Below are 20,936 nucleotides of genomic sequence, written 5' to 3' on the forward strand. Positions count from 1 at the left end.
AACAACAAACGCAGCAGGCATTACTACTTGTAAGCCTCTTACAAGTAAGAGCCAGTGTGGTGTAGTGGTTAAGAGCTCCTCCACATGCAGCTGCTGGGTGACCTTGGGCTAGTCACACTTCTTTGAAGTCTCTCAGCCCCACTCACCTCACAGAGTGTTTGTTGTGGGGGAGGAAGGGAAAGGAGAATGTTAGCCGCTTTGAGACTCCATCGGGTAGTGATAAAGCGGGATATCAAATCCAAACTCTTCTTCTTCTTTCAAATGTCACAGCCGCACTCTGTGAATGTTAAGAGTGGTAGGCTGTGCCAACCAACGTAAAAGTGGTTGTGGTCATTTGCACATCCGCAACATGCCTACCTAGAAGTGATGTGAGCGGGGGCAGAGCTTGCCACCATGATGCCCACTTCCCAACACATTCCTCTAGAGTGCCAAGAAAAAGCCTGAACATATGAAAATAACATTTTAAACAAACGTACCACTTCCTCTCTTCTGTAATTGGTGGTGATGTTCCAATGTTTTGGGCTCCCAGTTCTGTTTTAGGAGAATTTACTCTGTGTGTGTGTGTGAATTAACTACTGAGTGCTCCCCTTTTGTGCTATATGTCCTTCCATCATTATTTCCTCTTCCTCCTCAGTTCCCTTTCTTTCCCTCTTGTGCTCAGGGATCATAAGTGTGGGGGAAAGTAATGGTTATTTATGCTATGCATCTTAATATGCATATGTCATTCCCCAGTTGTCACATACATATAGACCTCATGTACACCTGACAGGCTGCTGAGCTGCTTACAACCCTTTCATCTAATCTGCCTAGTCATAGGGCAGGGACATTGTCCTCCAGGGTAGTTTGTTAAATGGAGCCATGTATTAATGCTCATGACTTGGGTACAAAATGTTGTACTGGCACAATGCGCAGCCCCAGTCATGGAATGGTTGGTAGTGTGCTGATCCAGGCTACTTCCTCCCATAATTCCCTGCCACAATAACCTTTTCATGGCTGCCTGCCATTTATTCACAGTCCATTTACATACCACATTTTCTGCAGAGCTATGCTTAAAAACAACAACAGTCTAAACACAATAATACATAACTTAAATGAATTATAACAGCAGTTCTTTAAAGACATATCAAAGAAAATAAAGTGAGCATAAACCAAAGGGACGTGGGTGGCGCTGTGGTCTAAACCACTGAGCCTACGGCTTCCGATCGGAAGGTCGGTGGTTCGAATCCCCGCGATGTGGTGAGCTCCTGTTACTCGGTCCCAGCTCCTGCCAACCTAGCAGTTCGAAAGCACTTCAAAGTGCAAGTAGATAAATAGGTACTGCTCTGGCGGGAAGGTAAACAGCGTTTCCGTGTGCTGCTCTGGTTTTGCCAGAAGTGGCTTAGTCATGCTGGCCACATGACCCGGAAAAACTGCCTGCGGACAAACGTCGGCTCCCTTGGCCAGTAAAGCAAGATGAGCGCTGCAACCCCAGAGTTGTTCGCGACTGGACTTAACTGTCAGGGGTCCTTTACCTTTTTAAAACCTTACCAACAGGACAATTAATACCTCAGTGTAGCCCCTAAAACTAATGGCAGTAATAACTAGCAACTCCTCCAAGACTTATTCCTAGACCCAAAGGCATGACAAGTGGAAGCAGCCATGTATGCCCTATGCTGGTTATTATTTTTTCTTTAGCTACAAGAGCACAAGTTCATGCTCTGGATCCTAGTTACGTATAGCCAGTTCACAGTTTGGCACATGCACTTCGCACATTAACCTGTAAAGAGCTGGTGTATGAGCTCTTTATGAGCATAGTGGGCAATGCACATGCTAAGGACTAGTCCTGAGTTTCCAGCATGCAGTCCTAAGTTATATCTCCATGGTGTTTGGCGCTGCAAGCTCCAGTGCATGCAAGAGTGTGAAATGACTCTTAAGAATCAGCTCCAGTGTTGCATTGACCCCCCCCCTTAAAATAATATGCTGTCATTGTGGAGTGTACGTATAATGAATTGTTGTTGTTGTTGTTTAGTCGTTTAGTCTTGTCCGACTCTTTAGGCATTGAAAATTATATTGACTATTAAAATTGTTTTGATTACATAATTCATTTTTGTAACGAACCTGTTAACGTTGTATCTGTTTTGAACCCACTCTGAACACATTAATTTCAGAAAAATGAATGTATAAATAGACTGGGTGTTTGTGTGACAGTCACGCTACCAGCTGCGCTGGGTGCCATGCCATCTGAGGGAGAGTGTGTTCAACTATCTACCCTTCTTCTCAGCCTGCTCTCCCACTTTTAAAGCACAACAGACAAGAAGTTAATTCCTTTGAGAGAGTTCTTACGGATGTGAATTGTACACCTGGCTCATAAGTCATGTAACACTTTTGTGTGTGTCCAATTGCCCATCAAAAATATCCCTAGCATTTTCTGAAGTTCTTGTCTAAAGCCATATCAAACTAAGTAAGACCTTGACTAGGGCCATTTTTGTTCTGAGGATCAGTATACAGAAAACCAGACATCTCCCAATCCCTGCTTCTAAGCATGCTGCAAACTCAGTAGGGTTTTTTTTTTTTTTTGGCAATGTAAAAATGTGTCAGGAATGTTCATGTTGAATTGCTTGCCTTTTGTATTACTCAAAGCTGGCTTATGATTTCTATTAAACAAAACCCACGGTCTGATGCATTCAGCAGGCCCTAATGGGCAATTTGGGTAAACTAAAACTTGTATAAATATTTCTAAAATGGTATAATAACTAACCTTGTTCCTTTTCTTCTCTATAAAGCGCAAGGTTTCTGTGCCTTAGGCTCAGCAGTTACCCTTTGTCTCTGTGATGCTACAGTAGCTGTGCAGCAGATTGTAAATTGCATTTGTGACTGGAATAACTCCTTGCTTAGGAGGGATATTAAGAAATAAATAATGTCCAGACCACAGTGGTTCAAAGCAACTGACAGTTCTAAGTGTGTACGGTACTGAAAATCAATAATTTTAAACAGTAAAGACAGAGAACCCCATCCTAAGTGGGCAGCTCTTTTACATAAATGGCACAGGTTAGCTTTTTAATAAAAAGGAAAGGGTGGGGTTTTTATTTGGTTGCAATTCAGTGGGTGAGTCTTATTTACCAATCAAGGACAAATGTAAATACAGTTGGAAAGGAATCCTCTCCTTTCCCAGTTCTCCTCACTTATTACTTTGGCAGGTGACCAGGGTTTTTGTTTGTGTGTTTGTTTTTTGCCTCCTTGTGGTAATATTTGGCTGCTCACTTGCCTCAGTTGTTAGTCAGTCTTGCAAAACTTATTCCTGTTGTAAGGCACCCTTCGGATGCTACTTAGGTACTATGGTGGTGTGTTAAGAATGATCACATTGATCCATTATGATGATCCTGTCTTGGGATATAATATCCTGAATTTTAAAAACAAAAAGTGGTTGGGGCCACATGTAAGATACCCAATTCAGAATGTGCGTACTGTCTTAGCTTTCTGCAGTACTGGTGTAACATCATATACCACCAAATTCTGGGGTAGCAATTTCATTCTTAAGCGCTTGTTTACTCATGCATGGAGTTTTAAAATCTATTCAAAATGCTCACTGCTTGTGCTGAACAGTGAGCAGTCCTCAGAATGATGGCAGAGTCCAGTGTGGAATTTACCTTGACCACATCAATTGCAGACTTAGCTGCTCTTGTTCACTCTCTTATTTTCACTTTGATCTGCTGTGGATTTGCAGCACTTGAGGATTAGAAAAGATGAATGAGTGTACTGTATTTGATCCCAAATATTTCCCATTACACACACACTCTTAAGGTATATCCATGGCATGTACAAAAATGCAATTTGATTTTCAATAAAAAATTCCCTGTACATAGAAAACATAACTAGGCTAAGAATCCCGTTCCTTGATGTTTTCCACGAAGAGGCAATTTTCTGAATGGAATAAGATTTAGTTGTTACCCACAGAGAAGTGGTACAGCCCAGACAAAAGCTTACCACCTCAATGAGAATCTGGCCTCTCTGACCAATATATAAAGAAGACATCTGAAGGCAGCCCTGTACAGGGCGGTTTTTAATGTTATGAGGTTTTCTGTGTTTCAGTATTTTGTTGGAAGCTGCCCAGAGTGGCTGGGGCAACCCAGTCAGATGGGCAGCTGCTAACAACAGCAGCAGCAATAACAACAGCAGCAGCAGCAGCAGCAACAACAGAGTTGGCATCCTTGAACATATAAATCTTTCCCAGTGTGAATGTGATCTAGTGAAATTCTAGATACTACTCTGAGAAGTGTTAAATGTGGTCTGCTGTCTTTGACTCCTCAACTTAGATTTAGATCTTACTGAAGCATTTATAATGGATGCTGATGATTGCATTAAGCTTTGGGATTTAATAACATAGGCTTGGGAAAGTACAAAGGAGCTAGGCAGTGTGTGCAGATAAGTTACTTTGCATTTTCCTACCACTTTTTGCTTTTCTGGCATTTTAATTTTACTGTAATGATGTTTTGATTGCACATTGGTATACATTTAAAAGCTGTTATGCTGTGGTGTGCTGTAAGAAGCCAATTAATGCACAAGGAAGTCTAGCAGAATTTAATGCGCAGCACCATTACTCAACCTATATCATTATACCAGAAAACATTTAAATTTGTTCTAGCGCTATTCAGAGGAAAGCAAACCTTTTCCCCAGCACACTTATTATCCAGCAATAATTCTTAAGTCGGACCAAATCATATGCCATAAAGCCGCTCCTTGGTCACATGTATCACTGAAGTGACTTTTCTGCGACCAGGTCCTGCCTCAGAGGACCTGTATACTGGTAATAATATCATAAACACACTTTTCCTATGCTTTAGTAGCCATGTTCACACATTATAGAAACCCATAAACCATGGCTTGCTGTGAACTAGTACCACACTAATGCACTAATGAGTGGTGGGCAGCAACCTTGGTTTACCATGTTGTCTAAAGTAGCAGTTTTGGTTCATTTCCCCCAAACAAACCCTGAATGGTAAGCCAAGAAAAAAGCTTGGGTTTAACATCATATTTTGTTGCTCTCAGCTCAGCCTAGGAAAGAGCAAAAGGAGAGCGGTTCTGCAGCAGGCAGGCACTAGCCCTCAGCTTGTTCATGGCAATCCATGGTTTATAGATGCAAATGTGGGCAGTGGCTAAAACGTAATTGAAAGTTATCTAGGAAAAAACTGATATTTAAAAATATCAGTCCACTGGAAAATGGAAAAAACCACCTGAAACTGAGGGGACCATTCTGGAACTAAAACAACCACTCCATCTTTCTCCATGCTTTGAAAGTGTTTATTTTTTAGCTCATGTGTTTGGATGCATGTCAGCAGGCTTTCTATATGCTGCAGAGTGGGTAACATAAATGATGCACCAATGGAGCTATAGTATCCCACCCCCACGTCATAGCCTGTGCATTTGTTGTAGCGTGGTGCGTATATGTTTGTTTGCAATACCCATGGTGAGGTTGATAATTCACGATGCATAATCCATACCTCTCAAAACTGGTTTAACCTTTTATCAGACATTCCATATCAGCTGGATCGCAACTTATGAGGGAAAAGGAAATCATTGCATTCAGGGACACCATTGCAGTAAAGGGCAAATCTACTAGGGTAGCCTGACCTCACTGCCAGGAATTTTGCAGGGGGGGTGGGGAGGGATGCACACTGTACAATACATACTGCTACATACAAGACAAGTCTGTGGGCATGCATACAGATACATCACAAGAATGCATATATTGCTAGTCTTGAGTACTGTTGAATGCCTTAGTTCAGGCATCCCCAAACTTTGGCCCTCCAGATGTTTTTGGACTACAATTCCCATGTTCCCCGACCACTGCTCCTGTTAGCTGGGGATCATGGGAATTGTAGGCCAAAACATCTGGAGGGCTGCAGTTTGGGGATGCCTGCCTTAGTTACAAATTGATCAATTTATCAAGCGTTCTTCTCAAACAGGAGGAGGCACTCTGCATGTTACTGGGAAAACATGCTTGGCTTTTCTTAACTGCAGAGAATTTTCTAAACAAAAATAGACTATTTTTGAGGAGGAAGCCTACACCAATAAACAACTGTGGATGCCATAGGCTTGTTTTCTTTCTGTCATCTTCATAAAATAATTCAGATGGGACGGAGAAGGTAATCACTGAAAGTCCAAACAAGCTAGGTGTTTCAATTGACAACTGAGAGCAGGAAAATTGTGGCAAACCTAAAATTCTGACCAAAACGACACACTGGGAGAAAGAAGAGTTGGTACAAGGATTTTATAATGGGGGTTAAACATTGCTAGCTTCAAGCTCAGACTTTCTAGTATGTGGGAGGAGATTGTCTAACAAAATTCACAGTGACTTGTATTCTGACTTCTAATAAAATAATTCTCCATAATCATTTACTGATAATTCATGACAAATTGTAGTGGAGAAATTTGTCATACGAAAGCAGAAAGAGAGCCTTAAGAGCACCCAGTTTAGCAGTGAAGGTTGCAGATTAGCCTAAAGCTTTCTCTTCGGCAAGCAAGCAGTTACATCCATCCGTGCACTGTACCGTGCTGGTTTGCTAGCACTTGCTGTTGTTTTCCATCTACGCTGCTGAGACGTGTGATGATGAGGAAATTATTGCATGTATGTACTAAAGTTTCCCTCTGCCTGTCTTGTTCTACTTCTCTAGCTGCTGGAACAAGAATCTCAACATGAACTACTGGCTGATCATCAGGCTGCCCATCCTTGTTGCTATAGGGGTGAGTGATCAGGAATATTTGCAGAAAATTTAGTGTGTTTCAGAGACAAAAGAAAGAGATGGAAATATTATTGTACTGGTGTGCACCTCCACTAACAAATGTATTTTGCACTGAAGTAGAGAATCTGGTGGCGGGACGCAGGTGGCGCTGTGGGTTAAACCACAGAGCCTAGGGCTTGCTGGTCAGAAGGTCGGCAGTTCGAATCCCTGCGACAGGGTGAGCTCCCGTTGCTTGGTCCCAGTTCCTGCCACCCTAGCAGTTCGAAAGCACGTCAAAGTGCAAGTAGATAAATAGGTACCGCTCCAAGCGGGAAGGTAAATGGCATTTCCATGTGCTGCTCTGGTTCGCCAGAAGCGGCTTTGTCATGCTGGCCACATGACCTGGAAGCTGTACGCCGGCTCCCTCGGCCAATAATGCGAGATGAGCGCCGCAACCCCAGAGTTGGTCATGACTGGTCAGGGGTCCCTTTACCTTAGAGAATGTGGTAGGTAATGCCCTTGGTTTTTAACTATCATGTTTGTAGAGGATGAGTTTGTGGGGACACTTTACATATTCTTGACCTTGATGTCCATCACATAAACAAGTAACTTGTAGCTTAAAATGGCACCTTCTTCACGGTTTCCATACTGGTCTGCAAGCAGACCAGACATATAGTAATTTGCACTCCCCAGAAGAAGTATGCTTCACACTCTGAAGTAGCATTGACAACAAATACATAATTACAAATACATATACAGTCTAAAACAGTGGTTCCCAACCCCTTTTTTTGGCCATGCGCCACCTAAGCATCTCTAAAATCCTGATCCCTCTCCCCGTGACATATAATTTTTATTATTCAAAAAGTGAACTCCTATTCACATGGAGGAAGCCTAAAAGGCCATTAATTGTTAATAACTCATTCTTGAATTGCCCCCCCCTTAAAAATCAAATTGCCCCCTGTGTTGGGAACCATGGGTCTAAAAGAAACCTTTCAATGTACATTGCCAAGTATAAATTAACTTGTTCATTACATCTGTATACCACCCTTTTGCAGAACTCTCAGGGCGGTTTACATGCACATTAATTAAAACAGTGAAAGGCAATCCTAAACAGAGGATCATTAAAAGCAACAATAAATTAATCAACATCATTTCTACATCTTGACTCTAGAATAATTACTGTCAAGATATATGGATTACCCTGATGATTTCCTTGAAAAAAATTGGTTCCATCAACAACATACCTGAAAAACAGTGCACTCCCCACAAGACACCAACAAAACTGTAATTTGTACGGTGAGCTACAAATACATTTACAAATTAATCTGATATAAATTTTATACATCTGGGGAGAGAGACTGAACAGATGAAACCATTATTTGTAAGTTCTACTTTGTTTACAAGATGAACTCCAGTTGGGGGTCACTAGCTACTCCAGGGCTCAGATCATGTGGGCACAGCCTTCTTAGCTAGTGAACAAATAGCCATTTTATGTATTACTCTTCAAGTTTGAGTAGCATACGCCAGATACTTGGCTCCTGCAGATTGTACGTTAGGAGACTTCTTGCAGAGGACCATGTTTTCAAGTATAGAAAGATGGATGGAACCTGGCAAAGGAAATCAGCAGGGCAGTCTGTATATCTCGACAATAATCATTCTAGTTTCCAAAAAGCTTTGCCCCATGAATTTACACTTGTTATTTGCATTTAAAAATAATTGTCTGTTAGTTGTTTATGCATTTCCAGAGTGTGAGGCACTCTGAAAAGGGCTGAACTACCTGGCAGATGATACTTCTGTAGTGTCTCAAAATTAATAGAAGTTTACTTAAAAAGATGCACTGTGTAACCCTTTACTTTTTGTTTTATCCAGATAAATTTCCTGATCTTTATCAGAGTTATTTGCATTATCATTTCTAAGCTGCAAGCCAACCTGTTGCGCAAAACTGACATAAAATGCAGGTGAGTCATCTTGGCAACAAACCTATTCAGTGCTTATCTGAGGAGAAAGTGCTTGCAGGAATGGATTAAATGACATCATTTCAGATTGAAGCAGAAACTATCACAGTTTGGTTGCATATGGGGAGCTTCCATTTGTTCTTAAATAAGAGGGAAGTCTTCAGCTTTTTTTCAGGTCCATACCAAAAACAAAGGATTCTACAAGTGTTTGGGGAGTAATGATGCAGAGAAAAACTGGCAATATGAGCCAGTACCCATAACAAAGGGTGGGAAACCCCTGGCCCACTTGCCTCTCCTCAGGCCCCACCCTGTTCCTTGGCCCTCTTTCCCCTACTGCCAAAATATAATCTCATCAGCTGCATCAATTTTAGGGATGCAAGTCGTCTCTCTCCACAATCCCCAGCTGATCAAGAAATTATGGCAGGGAAGAACTAGAAGCTGCGAAAGCTGAAAGTATGTGTCAGTATGAATGTGGTGTGTTTAAGAACCTGAGCAAGGCATTATCTGTGTGTGCATGCTTTGGCCCTGACCACTTTCCTCTCAAGGAAATACAGACATTGGGGCAGAGGGGCAGGTTCCCAACCCTGCTTAACAGGAAACATTGAGTCAGATGCTTGAACAGGTAGCAAACAGATTCCATTTCTTTTGCACATCCCTTAGCAGCACACAGGGTCATGGTAACACAGTTACAAATCCTTTCCTAGCACATGTCCTTCAGTGACATCTGTGTCCTGCTGTAATCAACTTGTCCTTGACTTCCCACATCATATTTGTTTGAACATTGTGTTTATGCAGAGCCTGCTTTCCGACATCAGAATCAAGAATTCTAGTTTCTCCTGCTTCCTTTTCATTCAGTTCTTTCATTCAGTTCTTTGTAATCTCTTGGAAGTGTAAAGTAAAATATATGGACACTAAGGTTTTACTAGCCATTTCCTTGGGTTTTGGACCATGTGTCCAGTAAATATATATTCTTACTGCATCACAGTAGTTTTCTTCATTTTCTCAAAGTTAGTTATCAACTAATGTGTTGGTGGTGCTTTGAAGATGTCACATATTATAGAATACTAATAAAAATCCTTCAGTAGGACTTTTGTCTAATGATTGCCAAGAACTTGATAGCCTCTGTAAGAATATTTTTTAGTAGCTAGAGTGCATTTGATCTCCAAAAGCCATGCAGCACATGGTGGCAGAGGGGGGGGCAATTCTGGAGCCTAGTACAGGTTTTGTATTGCTCCCTATGCTTCGTCATGTATTGTTTTTATGCTACTACCTCTACATTTTTTATATTCTGTTATTGTACCAATAATTAATAGGAACAGTCTAACCCAGGTGAGCAAGGACTCACCATTTACAAATGGGGGAAACTGACATTCAAGAATGCCCAAGTTTGTGAACAACAAATATATAATGGTACTTGAGAGAGGAACATAGGGGGTTTGAAAGAAGGTGATAAATGGTACACATGAAACTGAAAGGGACACTGGGAAAATAAAAGTATACAAACATATGAATTAGTAAATATAAGCTGCATCTACCATATTTTATTGTTTGAGCATTAGAATATTAAAAGTGTGATTTGCTTAAGATAACCCAAACAAGTAAATGTTTCAGCTGGGTCCAGTTCATAAGAGTCTTCCAAAGACTTCGTTTTCTGTTCTGATACTGCCTTTTTGCTACAGTTTGCTTTGCTTCCTATTCTCTAGATTGGCCAAATCTACGCTGACTCTGATTCCACTGTTGGGGACCCACGAGATTGTATTTGCTTACATTACTGATGAGCATGCCCAAGGAACATTGCGCTTTGTGAAGCTCCTTTTTGAACTCTCCTCCTCTTCCTTTCAGGTAGTACCCAGCAATTGTGTGTTCAGAACAATATTTATCATCAGTGTTTCAAGCAAAACAGACCAGTTTTGAAAATCAAATGATGCACACTTATAAAAATCAATTGAGCACCCTGCATTTAGAACCCTTCTCAATGCAGAAGCATCAATTACGTAATGTTGTTGTTGTTGTTTAGTCGTTCAGTCGTGTCCGACTCTTCGTGACCCCATGGGCCATAGCACGCCAGGCACTCCTGTCTTGCACTGCCTCCCGCAATTTGGTCAAACTCATGTTTGTAGCTTCGAGAACACTGTCCAACCATCTTGTCCTCTGTCGTCCCCTTCTCCTAGTGCCCTCAATCTTTCCCAACATCAGGGTCTTTTCCAAGGATTCTTCTCTTCTCATGAGGTGGCCAAAGTATTGGAGCCTGAGCTTCATGATCTGTCCTTCCAGGGAGCACTCAGGGCTGATTTCCTTAAGAATGGATAGGTTTGATCTTCTTGCAGTCCATGGGACTCTCAAGAGTCTCCTCCAGCACCATAATTCAAAAGCATCAATTCTTCGGCGATCAGCCTTCTTTATGGTCCAGCTCTCACTTCCATACATCACTACTGGGAAAACCATAGCTTTAACTATACGGACCTTTGTCGGCAAGGTGATGTCTCTGCTTTTTAAGATGCTGTCTAGGTTTGTCATTGCTTTTCTCCCAAGAAGCAGGCGTCTTTTAATTTCGTGACTGCTGTCACCATCTGCAGTGATCAAGGAGCCCAAGAAAGTAAAATCTCTCACTGCCTCCATTTCTTCCCCTTCTATTTGCCAGGAGGTGATGGGACCAGTGGCCATGATCTTGGTTTTTTTGATGTTGAGCTTCAGACCATATTTTGCGCTCTCTTCTTTCACCCTCATTAAAAGGTTCTTTAATTCCTCCTCGCTTTCTGCCATCAAGGTTGTGTCATCTGCATATCTGAGGTTGTTGATATTTCTTCCGGCAATCTTAATTCCGGCTTGGGATTCATCTAGTCCAGCCTTTCGCATGATGAATTCTGCATATAAGTTAAATAAGCAGGGAGACAATATACAACCTTGTCGTACTCCTTTCCCAATTTTGAACCACTCAGTTGTTCCATATCCAGTTCTAACTGTAGCTTCTTGTCCCACATAGAGATTTCTCAGGAGACAGATGAGGTGATCAGGCACTCCCATTTCTTTAAGAACTTGCCATAGTTTGCTGTGGTCGACACAGTCAAAGGCTTTTGCATAGTCAATGAAGCAGAAGTAGACGTTTTTCTGGAACTCTCTAGCTTTCTCCATAATCCAGCGCATGTTTGCTATTTGGTCTCTGGTTCCTCTGCCCTTTCGAAATCCAGCTTGCACTTCTGGGAGTTCTCGGTCCACATACTGCCTAAGCCTGCCTTGTAGAATTTTAAGCATAACCTTGCTAGCGTGTGAAATGAGCGCAATTGTGCGGTAGTTGGAGCATTCTTTGGCACTGCCCTTCTTTGGAATTGGGATGTAGACTGATCTTCTCCAATCCTCTGGCCATTGCTGAGTTTTCCAAACTTGCTGGCATATTGGGTGTAGCACCTTAACAGCATCATCTTTTAAAATTTTAAATAGTTCAGCTGGAATATCATCACTTCCACTGGCCTTGTTATTAGCAGTGCTTTCTAAGGCCCATTTGACTTCACTCTCCAAGATGTCTGGCTCAAGGTCAGCAACCACACTACCTGGGGTGTACGAGACCTCCATATCTTTCTGGTATAATTCCTCTGTGTATTCTTGCCACCTCTTCTTGATGTCTTCTGCTTCTGTTAGGTCCTTACCACTTTTGTCCTTGATTATGGTAATCTTTGTACGAAATGTTCCTTTCATATCTCCAATTTTCTTGAACAGATCTCTGGTTTTCCCCATTCTATTGTTTTCCTCTATTTCTTTGCATTGCTCATTTAAGAAGACCCTCTTGTCTCTCCTTGCTGTTTTTTGGAAATCTGCATTCAGTTTCCTGTATCTTTCCCTATCTCCCTTGCATTTTGCTTGCCTCCTCTCCTCCGCTATTTGTAAGGCCTCGTTGGACAGCCATTTTGCTTTCTTGCATTTCCTTTTCCTTGGGATGGTTTTCGTTGCTGCCTCCTGTATAATGTTACGAGCCTCCATCCATAGTTCTTCAGGCACTCTGTCCACCAAATCTAAATCCTTAAACCTGTTCCTCACTTCCACTGTGTATTCATAAGGGATTTGATTCAGATTGTATCTTACTGGCCCAGTGGTTTTTCCTACTTTCTTCAGTTTAAGCTGGAATTTTGCTATAAGAAGCTGATGATCTGAGTTACAGTCAGCTCCAGGTCTTGTTTTTGCTGACTGTATAGAGCTTCTCCATCTTTGGCTGCAGAGAATATAATCAATCTGATTTCGATGCTGCCCATTTGGTGATATCCATGTGTAGAGTCGTCTCTTGTGTTGTTGGAAGAGAGTGTTTGTGATGACCAGCTTGTTCTCTTGACAGAACTCTATTAGCCTTTGCCCTGCTTCATTTTGAACTCCCAGGCCAAACTTGCCAGTTGTTCCTTTTATCTCTTGATTCCCTACTTTAGCATTCCAATCCCCTGTAATGAGAAGAACATCCTTCTTTGGTGTCATTTCTAGAAGGTGTTGTAGGTCTTCATAGAATTGGTCAATTTCACTTTCTTCAGCACCGGTAGTTGGTGCATAAACTTGGATTACTGTGATGTTAAAAGGTCTGCCTTGGATTCGTATCGAGATCATTCTGTCATTTTTGAGATTGCATCCCATTACAGCTTTTGCCACTCTTTTGTTGACTATGAGGGCCACTCCATTTCTACTACGGGATTCTTGCCCACAGTAGTAGATATGATAGTCATCCGAACTGAATTCGCCCATTCCCTTCCATTTTAGTTCACTGATGCCCAGGATGTCGATATTTATTCTTGTCATCTCATTTTTGACCACATCCAGCTTACCTCCATTCATGGTTCTTACATTCCAGGTTCCTATGCAATATTTTTCTTTACAGCATCGGACTTTCCTTTCGCTTCCAGGCATATCCGCAACTGAGCGTCCTTTCGGCTTTGGCCCAGCCGCTTCATCAGCTCTGAATCTACTTGTACTTGTCCTCCGCTCTTCCTCAGTAGCATGTTGGACGCCTTCCGACCTGAGGGGCTCATCTTCCAGCGTCATAACTTTTATATGCCTGTTGTCTTTGTCCATGGAGTTTTCTTGGCAGGGTTACTGGAGTGGCTTGCCAGTTCCTTCTCCAGGTGGATCACGTTTAGTCAAAACTCTCCACTATGACCTGTCCATCTTGGGTGGCCCTGCATGGCATAGCTCATAGCTTCTCTGAGTTATTCAAGCCCCTTCGCCACGACAAGGCATTGATCCATGAAGGGGCAATTACGTAATACTTAGCAGAATAATTGGGAAAGAGATCTAGGACATCAGATCCAAACCGCCATCTGGAATTGGATATGGCCAAATATTTTCCAACGAATAATCAACACACATTTAAATGAAAGCTTTTATAAGTTCATTTTTCAATGGCACTCATTGCCTGTAAGGCTTAATTGTATTTACACTGCAGCATGCTGAAGTTGTAAAGAAACAAATACAAACATGGGCTATATTTTTTTGGTCTTCCTTAAAATTAAAACTTTGAATTGAAATAATAATGGGGTTATTTTTATGAAATTCATCAATTGTAAAAAAAAAAAAAGGTAAAGGACCCCTGACAGTTAAGTCCAGTCGCAGACGACTCTGGGGTTGCAGCGCTCATCTCGCTTTACAGACTAAGGGAGCCGGCGTTTGTCCGCCGAGTTTTTCCGGGTCATGTGGCCAGCATGACTAAGCTGCTTCTGGCACAATGGAACATCGAAACCAGAGCAGCACACGGAAACACCATTTACCTTCCCGCCAGAGCGGTACCTATTTATCTACTTGCACTTTTTGGCGTGCTTTATTATTTGTCTAATGTGAAGAGTTAGTTAGATGGCTGCCCTGGGCTGCTTCTCAGCCAGCACAGTGCTATTGGGACAACAGGCAATTGAAGAGGGTGATAACCCAACCTAGTGTTTTGAACTACAACTGTTTGCTCGCTGGGGCTACTGGGAGCCTGATCCAGTAGGCTATTATTTTATTTTTATCACATTTCCATCAGAGCATTAGAAAGGTTTCTGCATCCTCCCACAACAGTTGCTAAACAAGGAAGTCGGGGGACATGTGTCTCACAGAAGCACCAAGCACTGACACTGATTTTTGCAGTATGGTAAATGAACTATCAGCTCTGAGCCTGCTAATCTATTTGAACTAGCAGTGATCAGCATGAAGATGTCCATCTGCATAAGAGATGTCACTGGTGCTATCACTCACAAATCTGGACTTCAGTTGCGAAAGTCCTGATTGCCCATCTTTTGTTGTATCTGCTTTTTTATGCTGAAATAGTCACTGTTCTGTTGCATCTGTTTATGTATTTATTATTACATGTATATCCTTCTCTTCCTCTGTGGAGCACAAGGTTCTGCCCTTCCCAAGTTATCATCACAACAACCTAAGGTCATCTAGTGAGGATCATGGCTGAGCAGGGATTTGAACCCAGGTCTCCCAGGTCGGAGTCCAACACTAACCAATACAACACACTGACTCCTCCATCACTTTTATGTAGAAAAAGGCACGCTGTTAAACTGCAAATAAATTGAATTTAAGTGCCACATTATAGGAGCTGCTTCTCCAAGTCCTGAGTCAGCAGGGTATTACTCAGATTACAGGGATGAAGTCTTTTGCATTCTTTTCTCAAGATGTACTTGTAGCAGGATTAGATATAGTTTCCTCTCCTAGCTAGTTTGGCTAATGAAGTTTAATGCAAGAATGAGTATGAATTATCTAACTTTTATTTGTTGTTGTACTGATTCCCCCCCCCCCAGGGTCTTCTGGTTGCAATTCTCTACTGTTTTAACAACAGTGAGGTAAGAGGCATGTATTTTGCAATATTACTTTCCATACAAAGAAAGAGAAAACAACAACAACAATGTTTTCAAGTAAATTAGTTGATAGTAAACTAAAGCATTCAAATAGCGGTTCTCTACTAATATATCAAAGTAGCAGTATGGAGAATTAGAAAGTCATTGTATTAATTTCTGAGTAAATAAAGAGGTAAGTTATAATAAAGCCCTGATATGTTGAGAGTTCTTAAAGAAATGGGAGTGCCTGATCACCTCATCTGTCTCCTGAGAAATCTCTATGTGGGACAAGAAGCTACAGTTAGAACTGGATATGGAACAACTGAGTGGTTCAAAATTGGGAAAGGAGTACGACAAGGCTGTATATTGTCTCCCTGCTTATTTAACTTATATGCAGAATTCATCATGCGAAAGGCTGGACTAGATGAATCCCAAGCCGGAATTAAGATTGCCGGAAGAAATATCAACAACCTCAGATATGCAGATGACACAACCTTGATGGCAGAAAGCGAGGAGGAATTAAAGAACCTTTTAATGAGGGTGAAAGAGGAGAGCGCAAAATATGGTCTGAAGCTCAACATCAAAAAAACCAAGATCATGGCCACTGGTCCCATCACCTCCTGGCAAATAGAAGGGGAAGAAATGGAGGCAGTGAGAGATTTTACTTTCTTGGGCTCCTTGATCACTGCAGATGGTGACAGCAGTCACGAAATTAAAAGACGCCTGCTTCTTGGGAGAAAAGCAATGACAAACCTAGACAGCATCTTAAAAAGCAGAGACATCACCTTGCCGACAAAGGTCCGTATAGTTAAAGCTATGGTTTTCCCAGTAGTGATGTATGGAAGTGAGAGCTGGACCATAAAGAAGGCTGATCGCCGAAGAATTGATGCTTTTGAATTATGGTGCTGGAGGAGACTCTTGAGAGTCCCATGGACTGCAAGAAGATCAAACCTATCCATTCTTAAGGAAATCAGCCCTGAGTGCTCCCTGGAAGGACAGATCATGAAGCTCAGGCTCCATTTGGCCACCTCATGAGAAGAGAAGAATCCTTGGAAAAGACCCTGATGTTGGGAAAGATTGAGGGCACTAGGAAAGGGGACGACAGAGGACAAGATGGTTGGACAGTGTTCTCGAAGCTACGAACATGAGTTTGACCAAATTGCGGGAGGCAGTGCAAGACAGGAGTGCCTGGCGTGCTATGGTCCATGGGGTCACGAAGAGTCGGACACGACTAAACGACTAAACAACAACATGTTGAGAGTTGAAGACCTCTTGGTACAAGAATAGTTGTTTGATGACATCCCTTTGCTTGTTAACTTGAATTGTGTATCAGAATTGGAGGGATTTTTGTTGTACAACCTTAATATCTTGTTGCCAAGTTGGATTTTGTTGACCCTGCCAGAATAAAATTTAAAAGGATTATGTTACTTGAATGAAAACAAGGACTCTGAAAAGCTTAAAAACTTGAATAGTTTGGTCACCATTTTATAAGCCTCTTTCCCCTTCTCTGTATGTGCAGATCTGTCTCCCCCCTCATTATGTTCCCCATTTTCTCCTCACCCTTGAATTCTCCCCAATTCTCCCTTCACCCCTTTGCTTTCTCTCACACATTTCTTCCCACAACCCTATGCCCTGTGTGTTGCTGGGTGCTTTCTTTTTCTTTGTTCCCTTCCCACCCACCCTCACCAGTGGGGAAAAAAGAGGGAGGGTTTCCCCCCCTAGTGTTTTCGTGTTTGGTTCCCCTTAAATAGCTTCCCTCCCTTTTTTAGAGATAACACGGTAATTTAAAAATTAGCTGAACTATAAAATAACAGTTGTAACAATATGTTAAAGATAAGTAAACATTTATCAGTTTTAGACCCCTAAGTTGTAGCAGTTGCCAGGACATTACCCCAATTTGCATCTACATAGTTCCACCCTTATTTTAGACATCATGATATACAGTGGTACCTCGGTTTATGAACACAGTTGTTCATAAACTGAAGCGAACTTTCCCATTGAAAGTAATGGAAAGTGGATTAATCTGTTCCAGACGGTCAGCGGAGTACTTAAACTGAAACCAACTTTCCCATTGAAAGTAATGGAAAGTGAATTAATCTGTTCCAGACGGTCTGTGGAGTACTCAACCTGAAGCGTACTTAACCCGAAGCATGAGTGTAATTGGTTCTGGAAGTCTGTTCATAAACTGAAGCGTTCATAAACTGAAGCGAACTTTCCCATTGAAAGTAATGGAAAGTGAATTAATCCGTTCCAGATGGGTCCGCGGCATTCGTAAACCGAAAATTCTTAAACCGAGGTGTTCATAAACTGAGGTTCCACTGTATTGGCATATCACGATGTTTAGCCGGTATCACAATGTTGAAAACCAGACATCGCCCAGCCCTAGTAGGCAATAATCTGGCTTGCTTTCTCTGTTGTGTGTGAAATTTTGATCAGAACAAAGAGATATCTTTAAGGCAGTGGTGTAGAACTTGCATGTCTTCACATTGGGCGCCAGATCCCTGTGCCTGAACTTTTACAGTATGGGGGACTTGGAAACTTCATTTCAGGCACTCAGGGACTGGCCACCTGTCAGAATTGGCCCACCAGGGATGCGGAGATTAAGACCTGGCTTTAATATGTGCCACAGGATTCTTTGCTGTTGCTTTCTGCAACAGGCTAATATGACTAGCCTTTGGAAAAGATCATAAACAGTAATGGATTTTTTTTTTCCTTAACAGTAATATCTACAGTACAAAAACTACCTCTTGTACTGTGATGAATTATCGGTAGCTGGCTTACGCTTGCACAATTATCTATTTACAAGAGGGACATAGTATTTCCTTATTAAGTATCCTCTATTTTTGTGCAAAAAGCTAATTCTAGCTGATGTGATAAGTGGCTTTTGCTGCTGCTTCTAATTTTGCTGCTACCGTGATGGATCAAATCCCAGTGTACACATTGTGCAGCTCTGAATAAAAAATTAACTATTTAAATCTGCAGTTCCCACCTGTGCACCCATTTTACTCTTGTAATTGGACCCCACACATTTTGCTTAACAGGTGATTAGTGCAGATCCATGTTTGAAGATGGAACCTAGTTACTGCCCTTTCTGTGCAGAGATTACACGCTGAGATACAGCTCAGTTGATAGAGCATGAGACTCTTCATCTCGGGGTCATTGGTTTGAGCACCACACTGGGCAAAGGATTCCTGCATTGCAGGCAGTTGAATTAGATGACCCTCATAGTCCCTTCCATAATTCTATTGCATTGCATTTGGATCTATAGTTCTAGTTTAAGATAAGTACTGCAAGGCCTAGTGGTGAGCTGTCCTTAATCAGTATGTTTTCGGAGCTTTCAGTTCACAGGTGCTTCAGAAAGTGGCTTATGGGGCAGCCAAGGAAGCTCCTGGAGGCTGGGGCAGAAACCAGAGTAGTACACCAGAGTAGTTAGTACACAATTACATCATCAACACCCTTGTCCAAGCTTACAGGCTTCTCTTATTTGTGGCCATGACAACCAAATTACACACATTGGTGGGGGAGGGGGTGCTACAGAACTGGATCTCTAATAAGAGCTTTAAAAATTAATAATTTGCTTTATACAAATGCTATTTTCCCCTTGCCAATAGCCTAAGAACAGATATCTCTAATAGATTTGACCGTGTTGTACCAAATTTGTTGCCTGCTTATGTCCTAAGTTTCTTTCACGTCACTAGACTTGGTCTTGCAGTGACAATTTGATATAAATCCTACTTTCCCCCATTAAAATGATAGGAAATGAGAAAACGAGATGGGGTGAGCCTACTTTTGCAGCTTTTCCAGTTTGTATCCACACCCCACCAGAGTAATTTATAATACAGTGTGCCTCGACTTATAAATTTAATCCGTTCCAAAGGCACCTTCGTTAGTTGAAAAATTCGTAAGTCAAAAAATGCAATTGGAAATGCGATTTCCCGTAGGAATGCATTGAAAACAGAAAAAAATCGTAAGTCGAAGCAACCCTATCGAAAAATTCGTAAGTCAAAAAATCCCTATCTAAAATCGCTGCAGTTTTTTCCCAGTTGTCGAGACATTCGTAAGCGCGCGACCATTACCCCCATTCGTAGGTCGAAAAATTTGGTTGTTGAGTCGTTCGTAAGTCGAGGTACCACTGTACTCTAATACTCTCCTTTCACTTACTCATCTATCAGTATTCTTAACACTCCAGTCCTCCTCTTTAGTTTTTTGTTGCTTTGGATCTTAATGTCAGCAGGACTGCATTCGCCAAGTGATCCCCACCCCAGTCCAGTCCTATGCATGTTTACCCAGCAGTAAGTCCCTCTCACTCCAAGTAATAGCACAATCCTAGCCATGTCTACTCAGAAGTATGTCAGTGTAGGATTGCAGCCTGTGCCTGCCTAGAATTTCAGTCTTATTCAAGATTTTAAAACCCTTGAATTAACATTCTCCAAATTGCGGTCTTTAGTTCTATCTATATGTGGAAATACACTTGTTGACAGTCACAGTATCTTGGATTCTTAAAATGGCATTGAAGCAGGAAATTCAGACTGGTTAGAACGATTGTGCCCTCTTAACTTTAGATCAATGGATTGCTGCACGGAGTTCAGTTAAGGCATACTGTTCCCAACTGTTGCATAGACATACATCTATTTACAAAGGAGAATGCTGCTATTATTTTGGTTATGAAACTACCTCTGAAGGACTGATTAAGTAATTACAGAAATTATTTGAAACAATAACAAGGGTGGCTTTAGAACCTTGCCAATATTTAATTATATGGGATATTTCATCTTTTCTTGGTGCTACAATAGAAGTGGCTCAAAACTGGAATCATTGCCCTTTCTCTCTCTCATGCCTTTTTGTTTCCTTATGCAAGGTTCGGACAGAATTTCAGAAAAGTTGGGAGCGCTGGCGACTAGAGCACTTTTATGTCCGCAGAGACAGCAACATGAAGCCACTCAAGTACCCAGCCAACAGTATAAGCAGTGGAGGTACCCTGGGGAGCACAGTCTATGCTGCCACTTTCCAGGCTACATTCGGCTAATATTTCTGTGGAGGCAAGTGCAGAGGAGTCTGACCAACTGACATGAACTGTAGGAGGTACAATCGAATCCCCTTGAATATCCAGCCAGCCCGATTGCATGAGGCCTTTGGAAGACTTGAACCTCCCTCATTCATGGCTGCAGGCAACTGGACAAGCTTTCAAAACAAAGCAGCCGCCTAATATAATCAATACATTTGAGGGGAGGAGATGCTCTTAAAAGTAAGTTTAAAGCATTTCTTCTCAATATCAGAGGCCTCCGGGTGCCCAAAGCCTATAAACACTGTGTTGATGCTGTCACAAAGCGTAAAGGCAATCATTTATTAGCGTGGGTAGACAGGTTGACAGCTTTACTGATTAAATTACAAGGATGCAGCTGATCAGTACAAACAAGAAAAAACTCCCATTGCGGAAAAAGGGGAGATTAACCTTTTGCATGGTTACAAAGAAACAGTCATCATAATCTGTAGAT

General features: G+C 41.8%; 1 protein-coding gene across 1 annotated transcript in view; it reads left to right on the top strand.

Moving 5' to 3' along the window:
* GLP1R (glucagon like peptide 1 receptor) overlaps positions 1-20,544 on the top strand; it is a 57,739-nt gene extending 37,195 nt beyond the window's left edge. Inside the window, exons 9-13 of the mRNA XM_088667056.1 lie at positions 6,651-6,720; positions 8,568-8,656; positions 10,333-10,495; positions 15,406-15,447; positions 20,300-20,544. Coding sequence (XP_088523182.1) covers positions 6,651-6,720; positions 8,568-8,656; positions 10,333-10,495; positions 15,406-15,447; positions 20,300-20,467 — 532 coding nt within the window. The 3' untranslated portion in view covers positions 20,468-20,544. The remainder of the gene's footprint in view (positions 1-6,650; positions 6,721-8,567; positions 8,657-10,332; positions 10,496-15,405; positions 15,448-20,299) is intronic.
* Positions 20,545-20,936: the final 392 nt, after the last annotated feature.

This window comes from Zootoca vivipara, chromosome 3 (assembly GCF_965207765.1).
Source record: "Zootoca vivipara chromosome 3, rZooViv2.hap1.1, whole genome shotgun sequence".
Classification (NCBI taxonomy): Eukaryota; Metazoa; Chordata; class Lepidosauria; order Squamata; family Lacertidae; genus Zootoca; species Zootoca vivipara.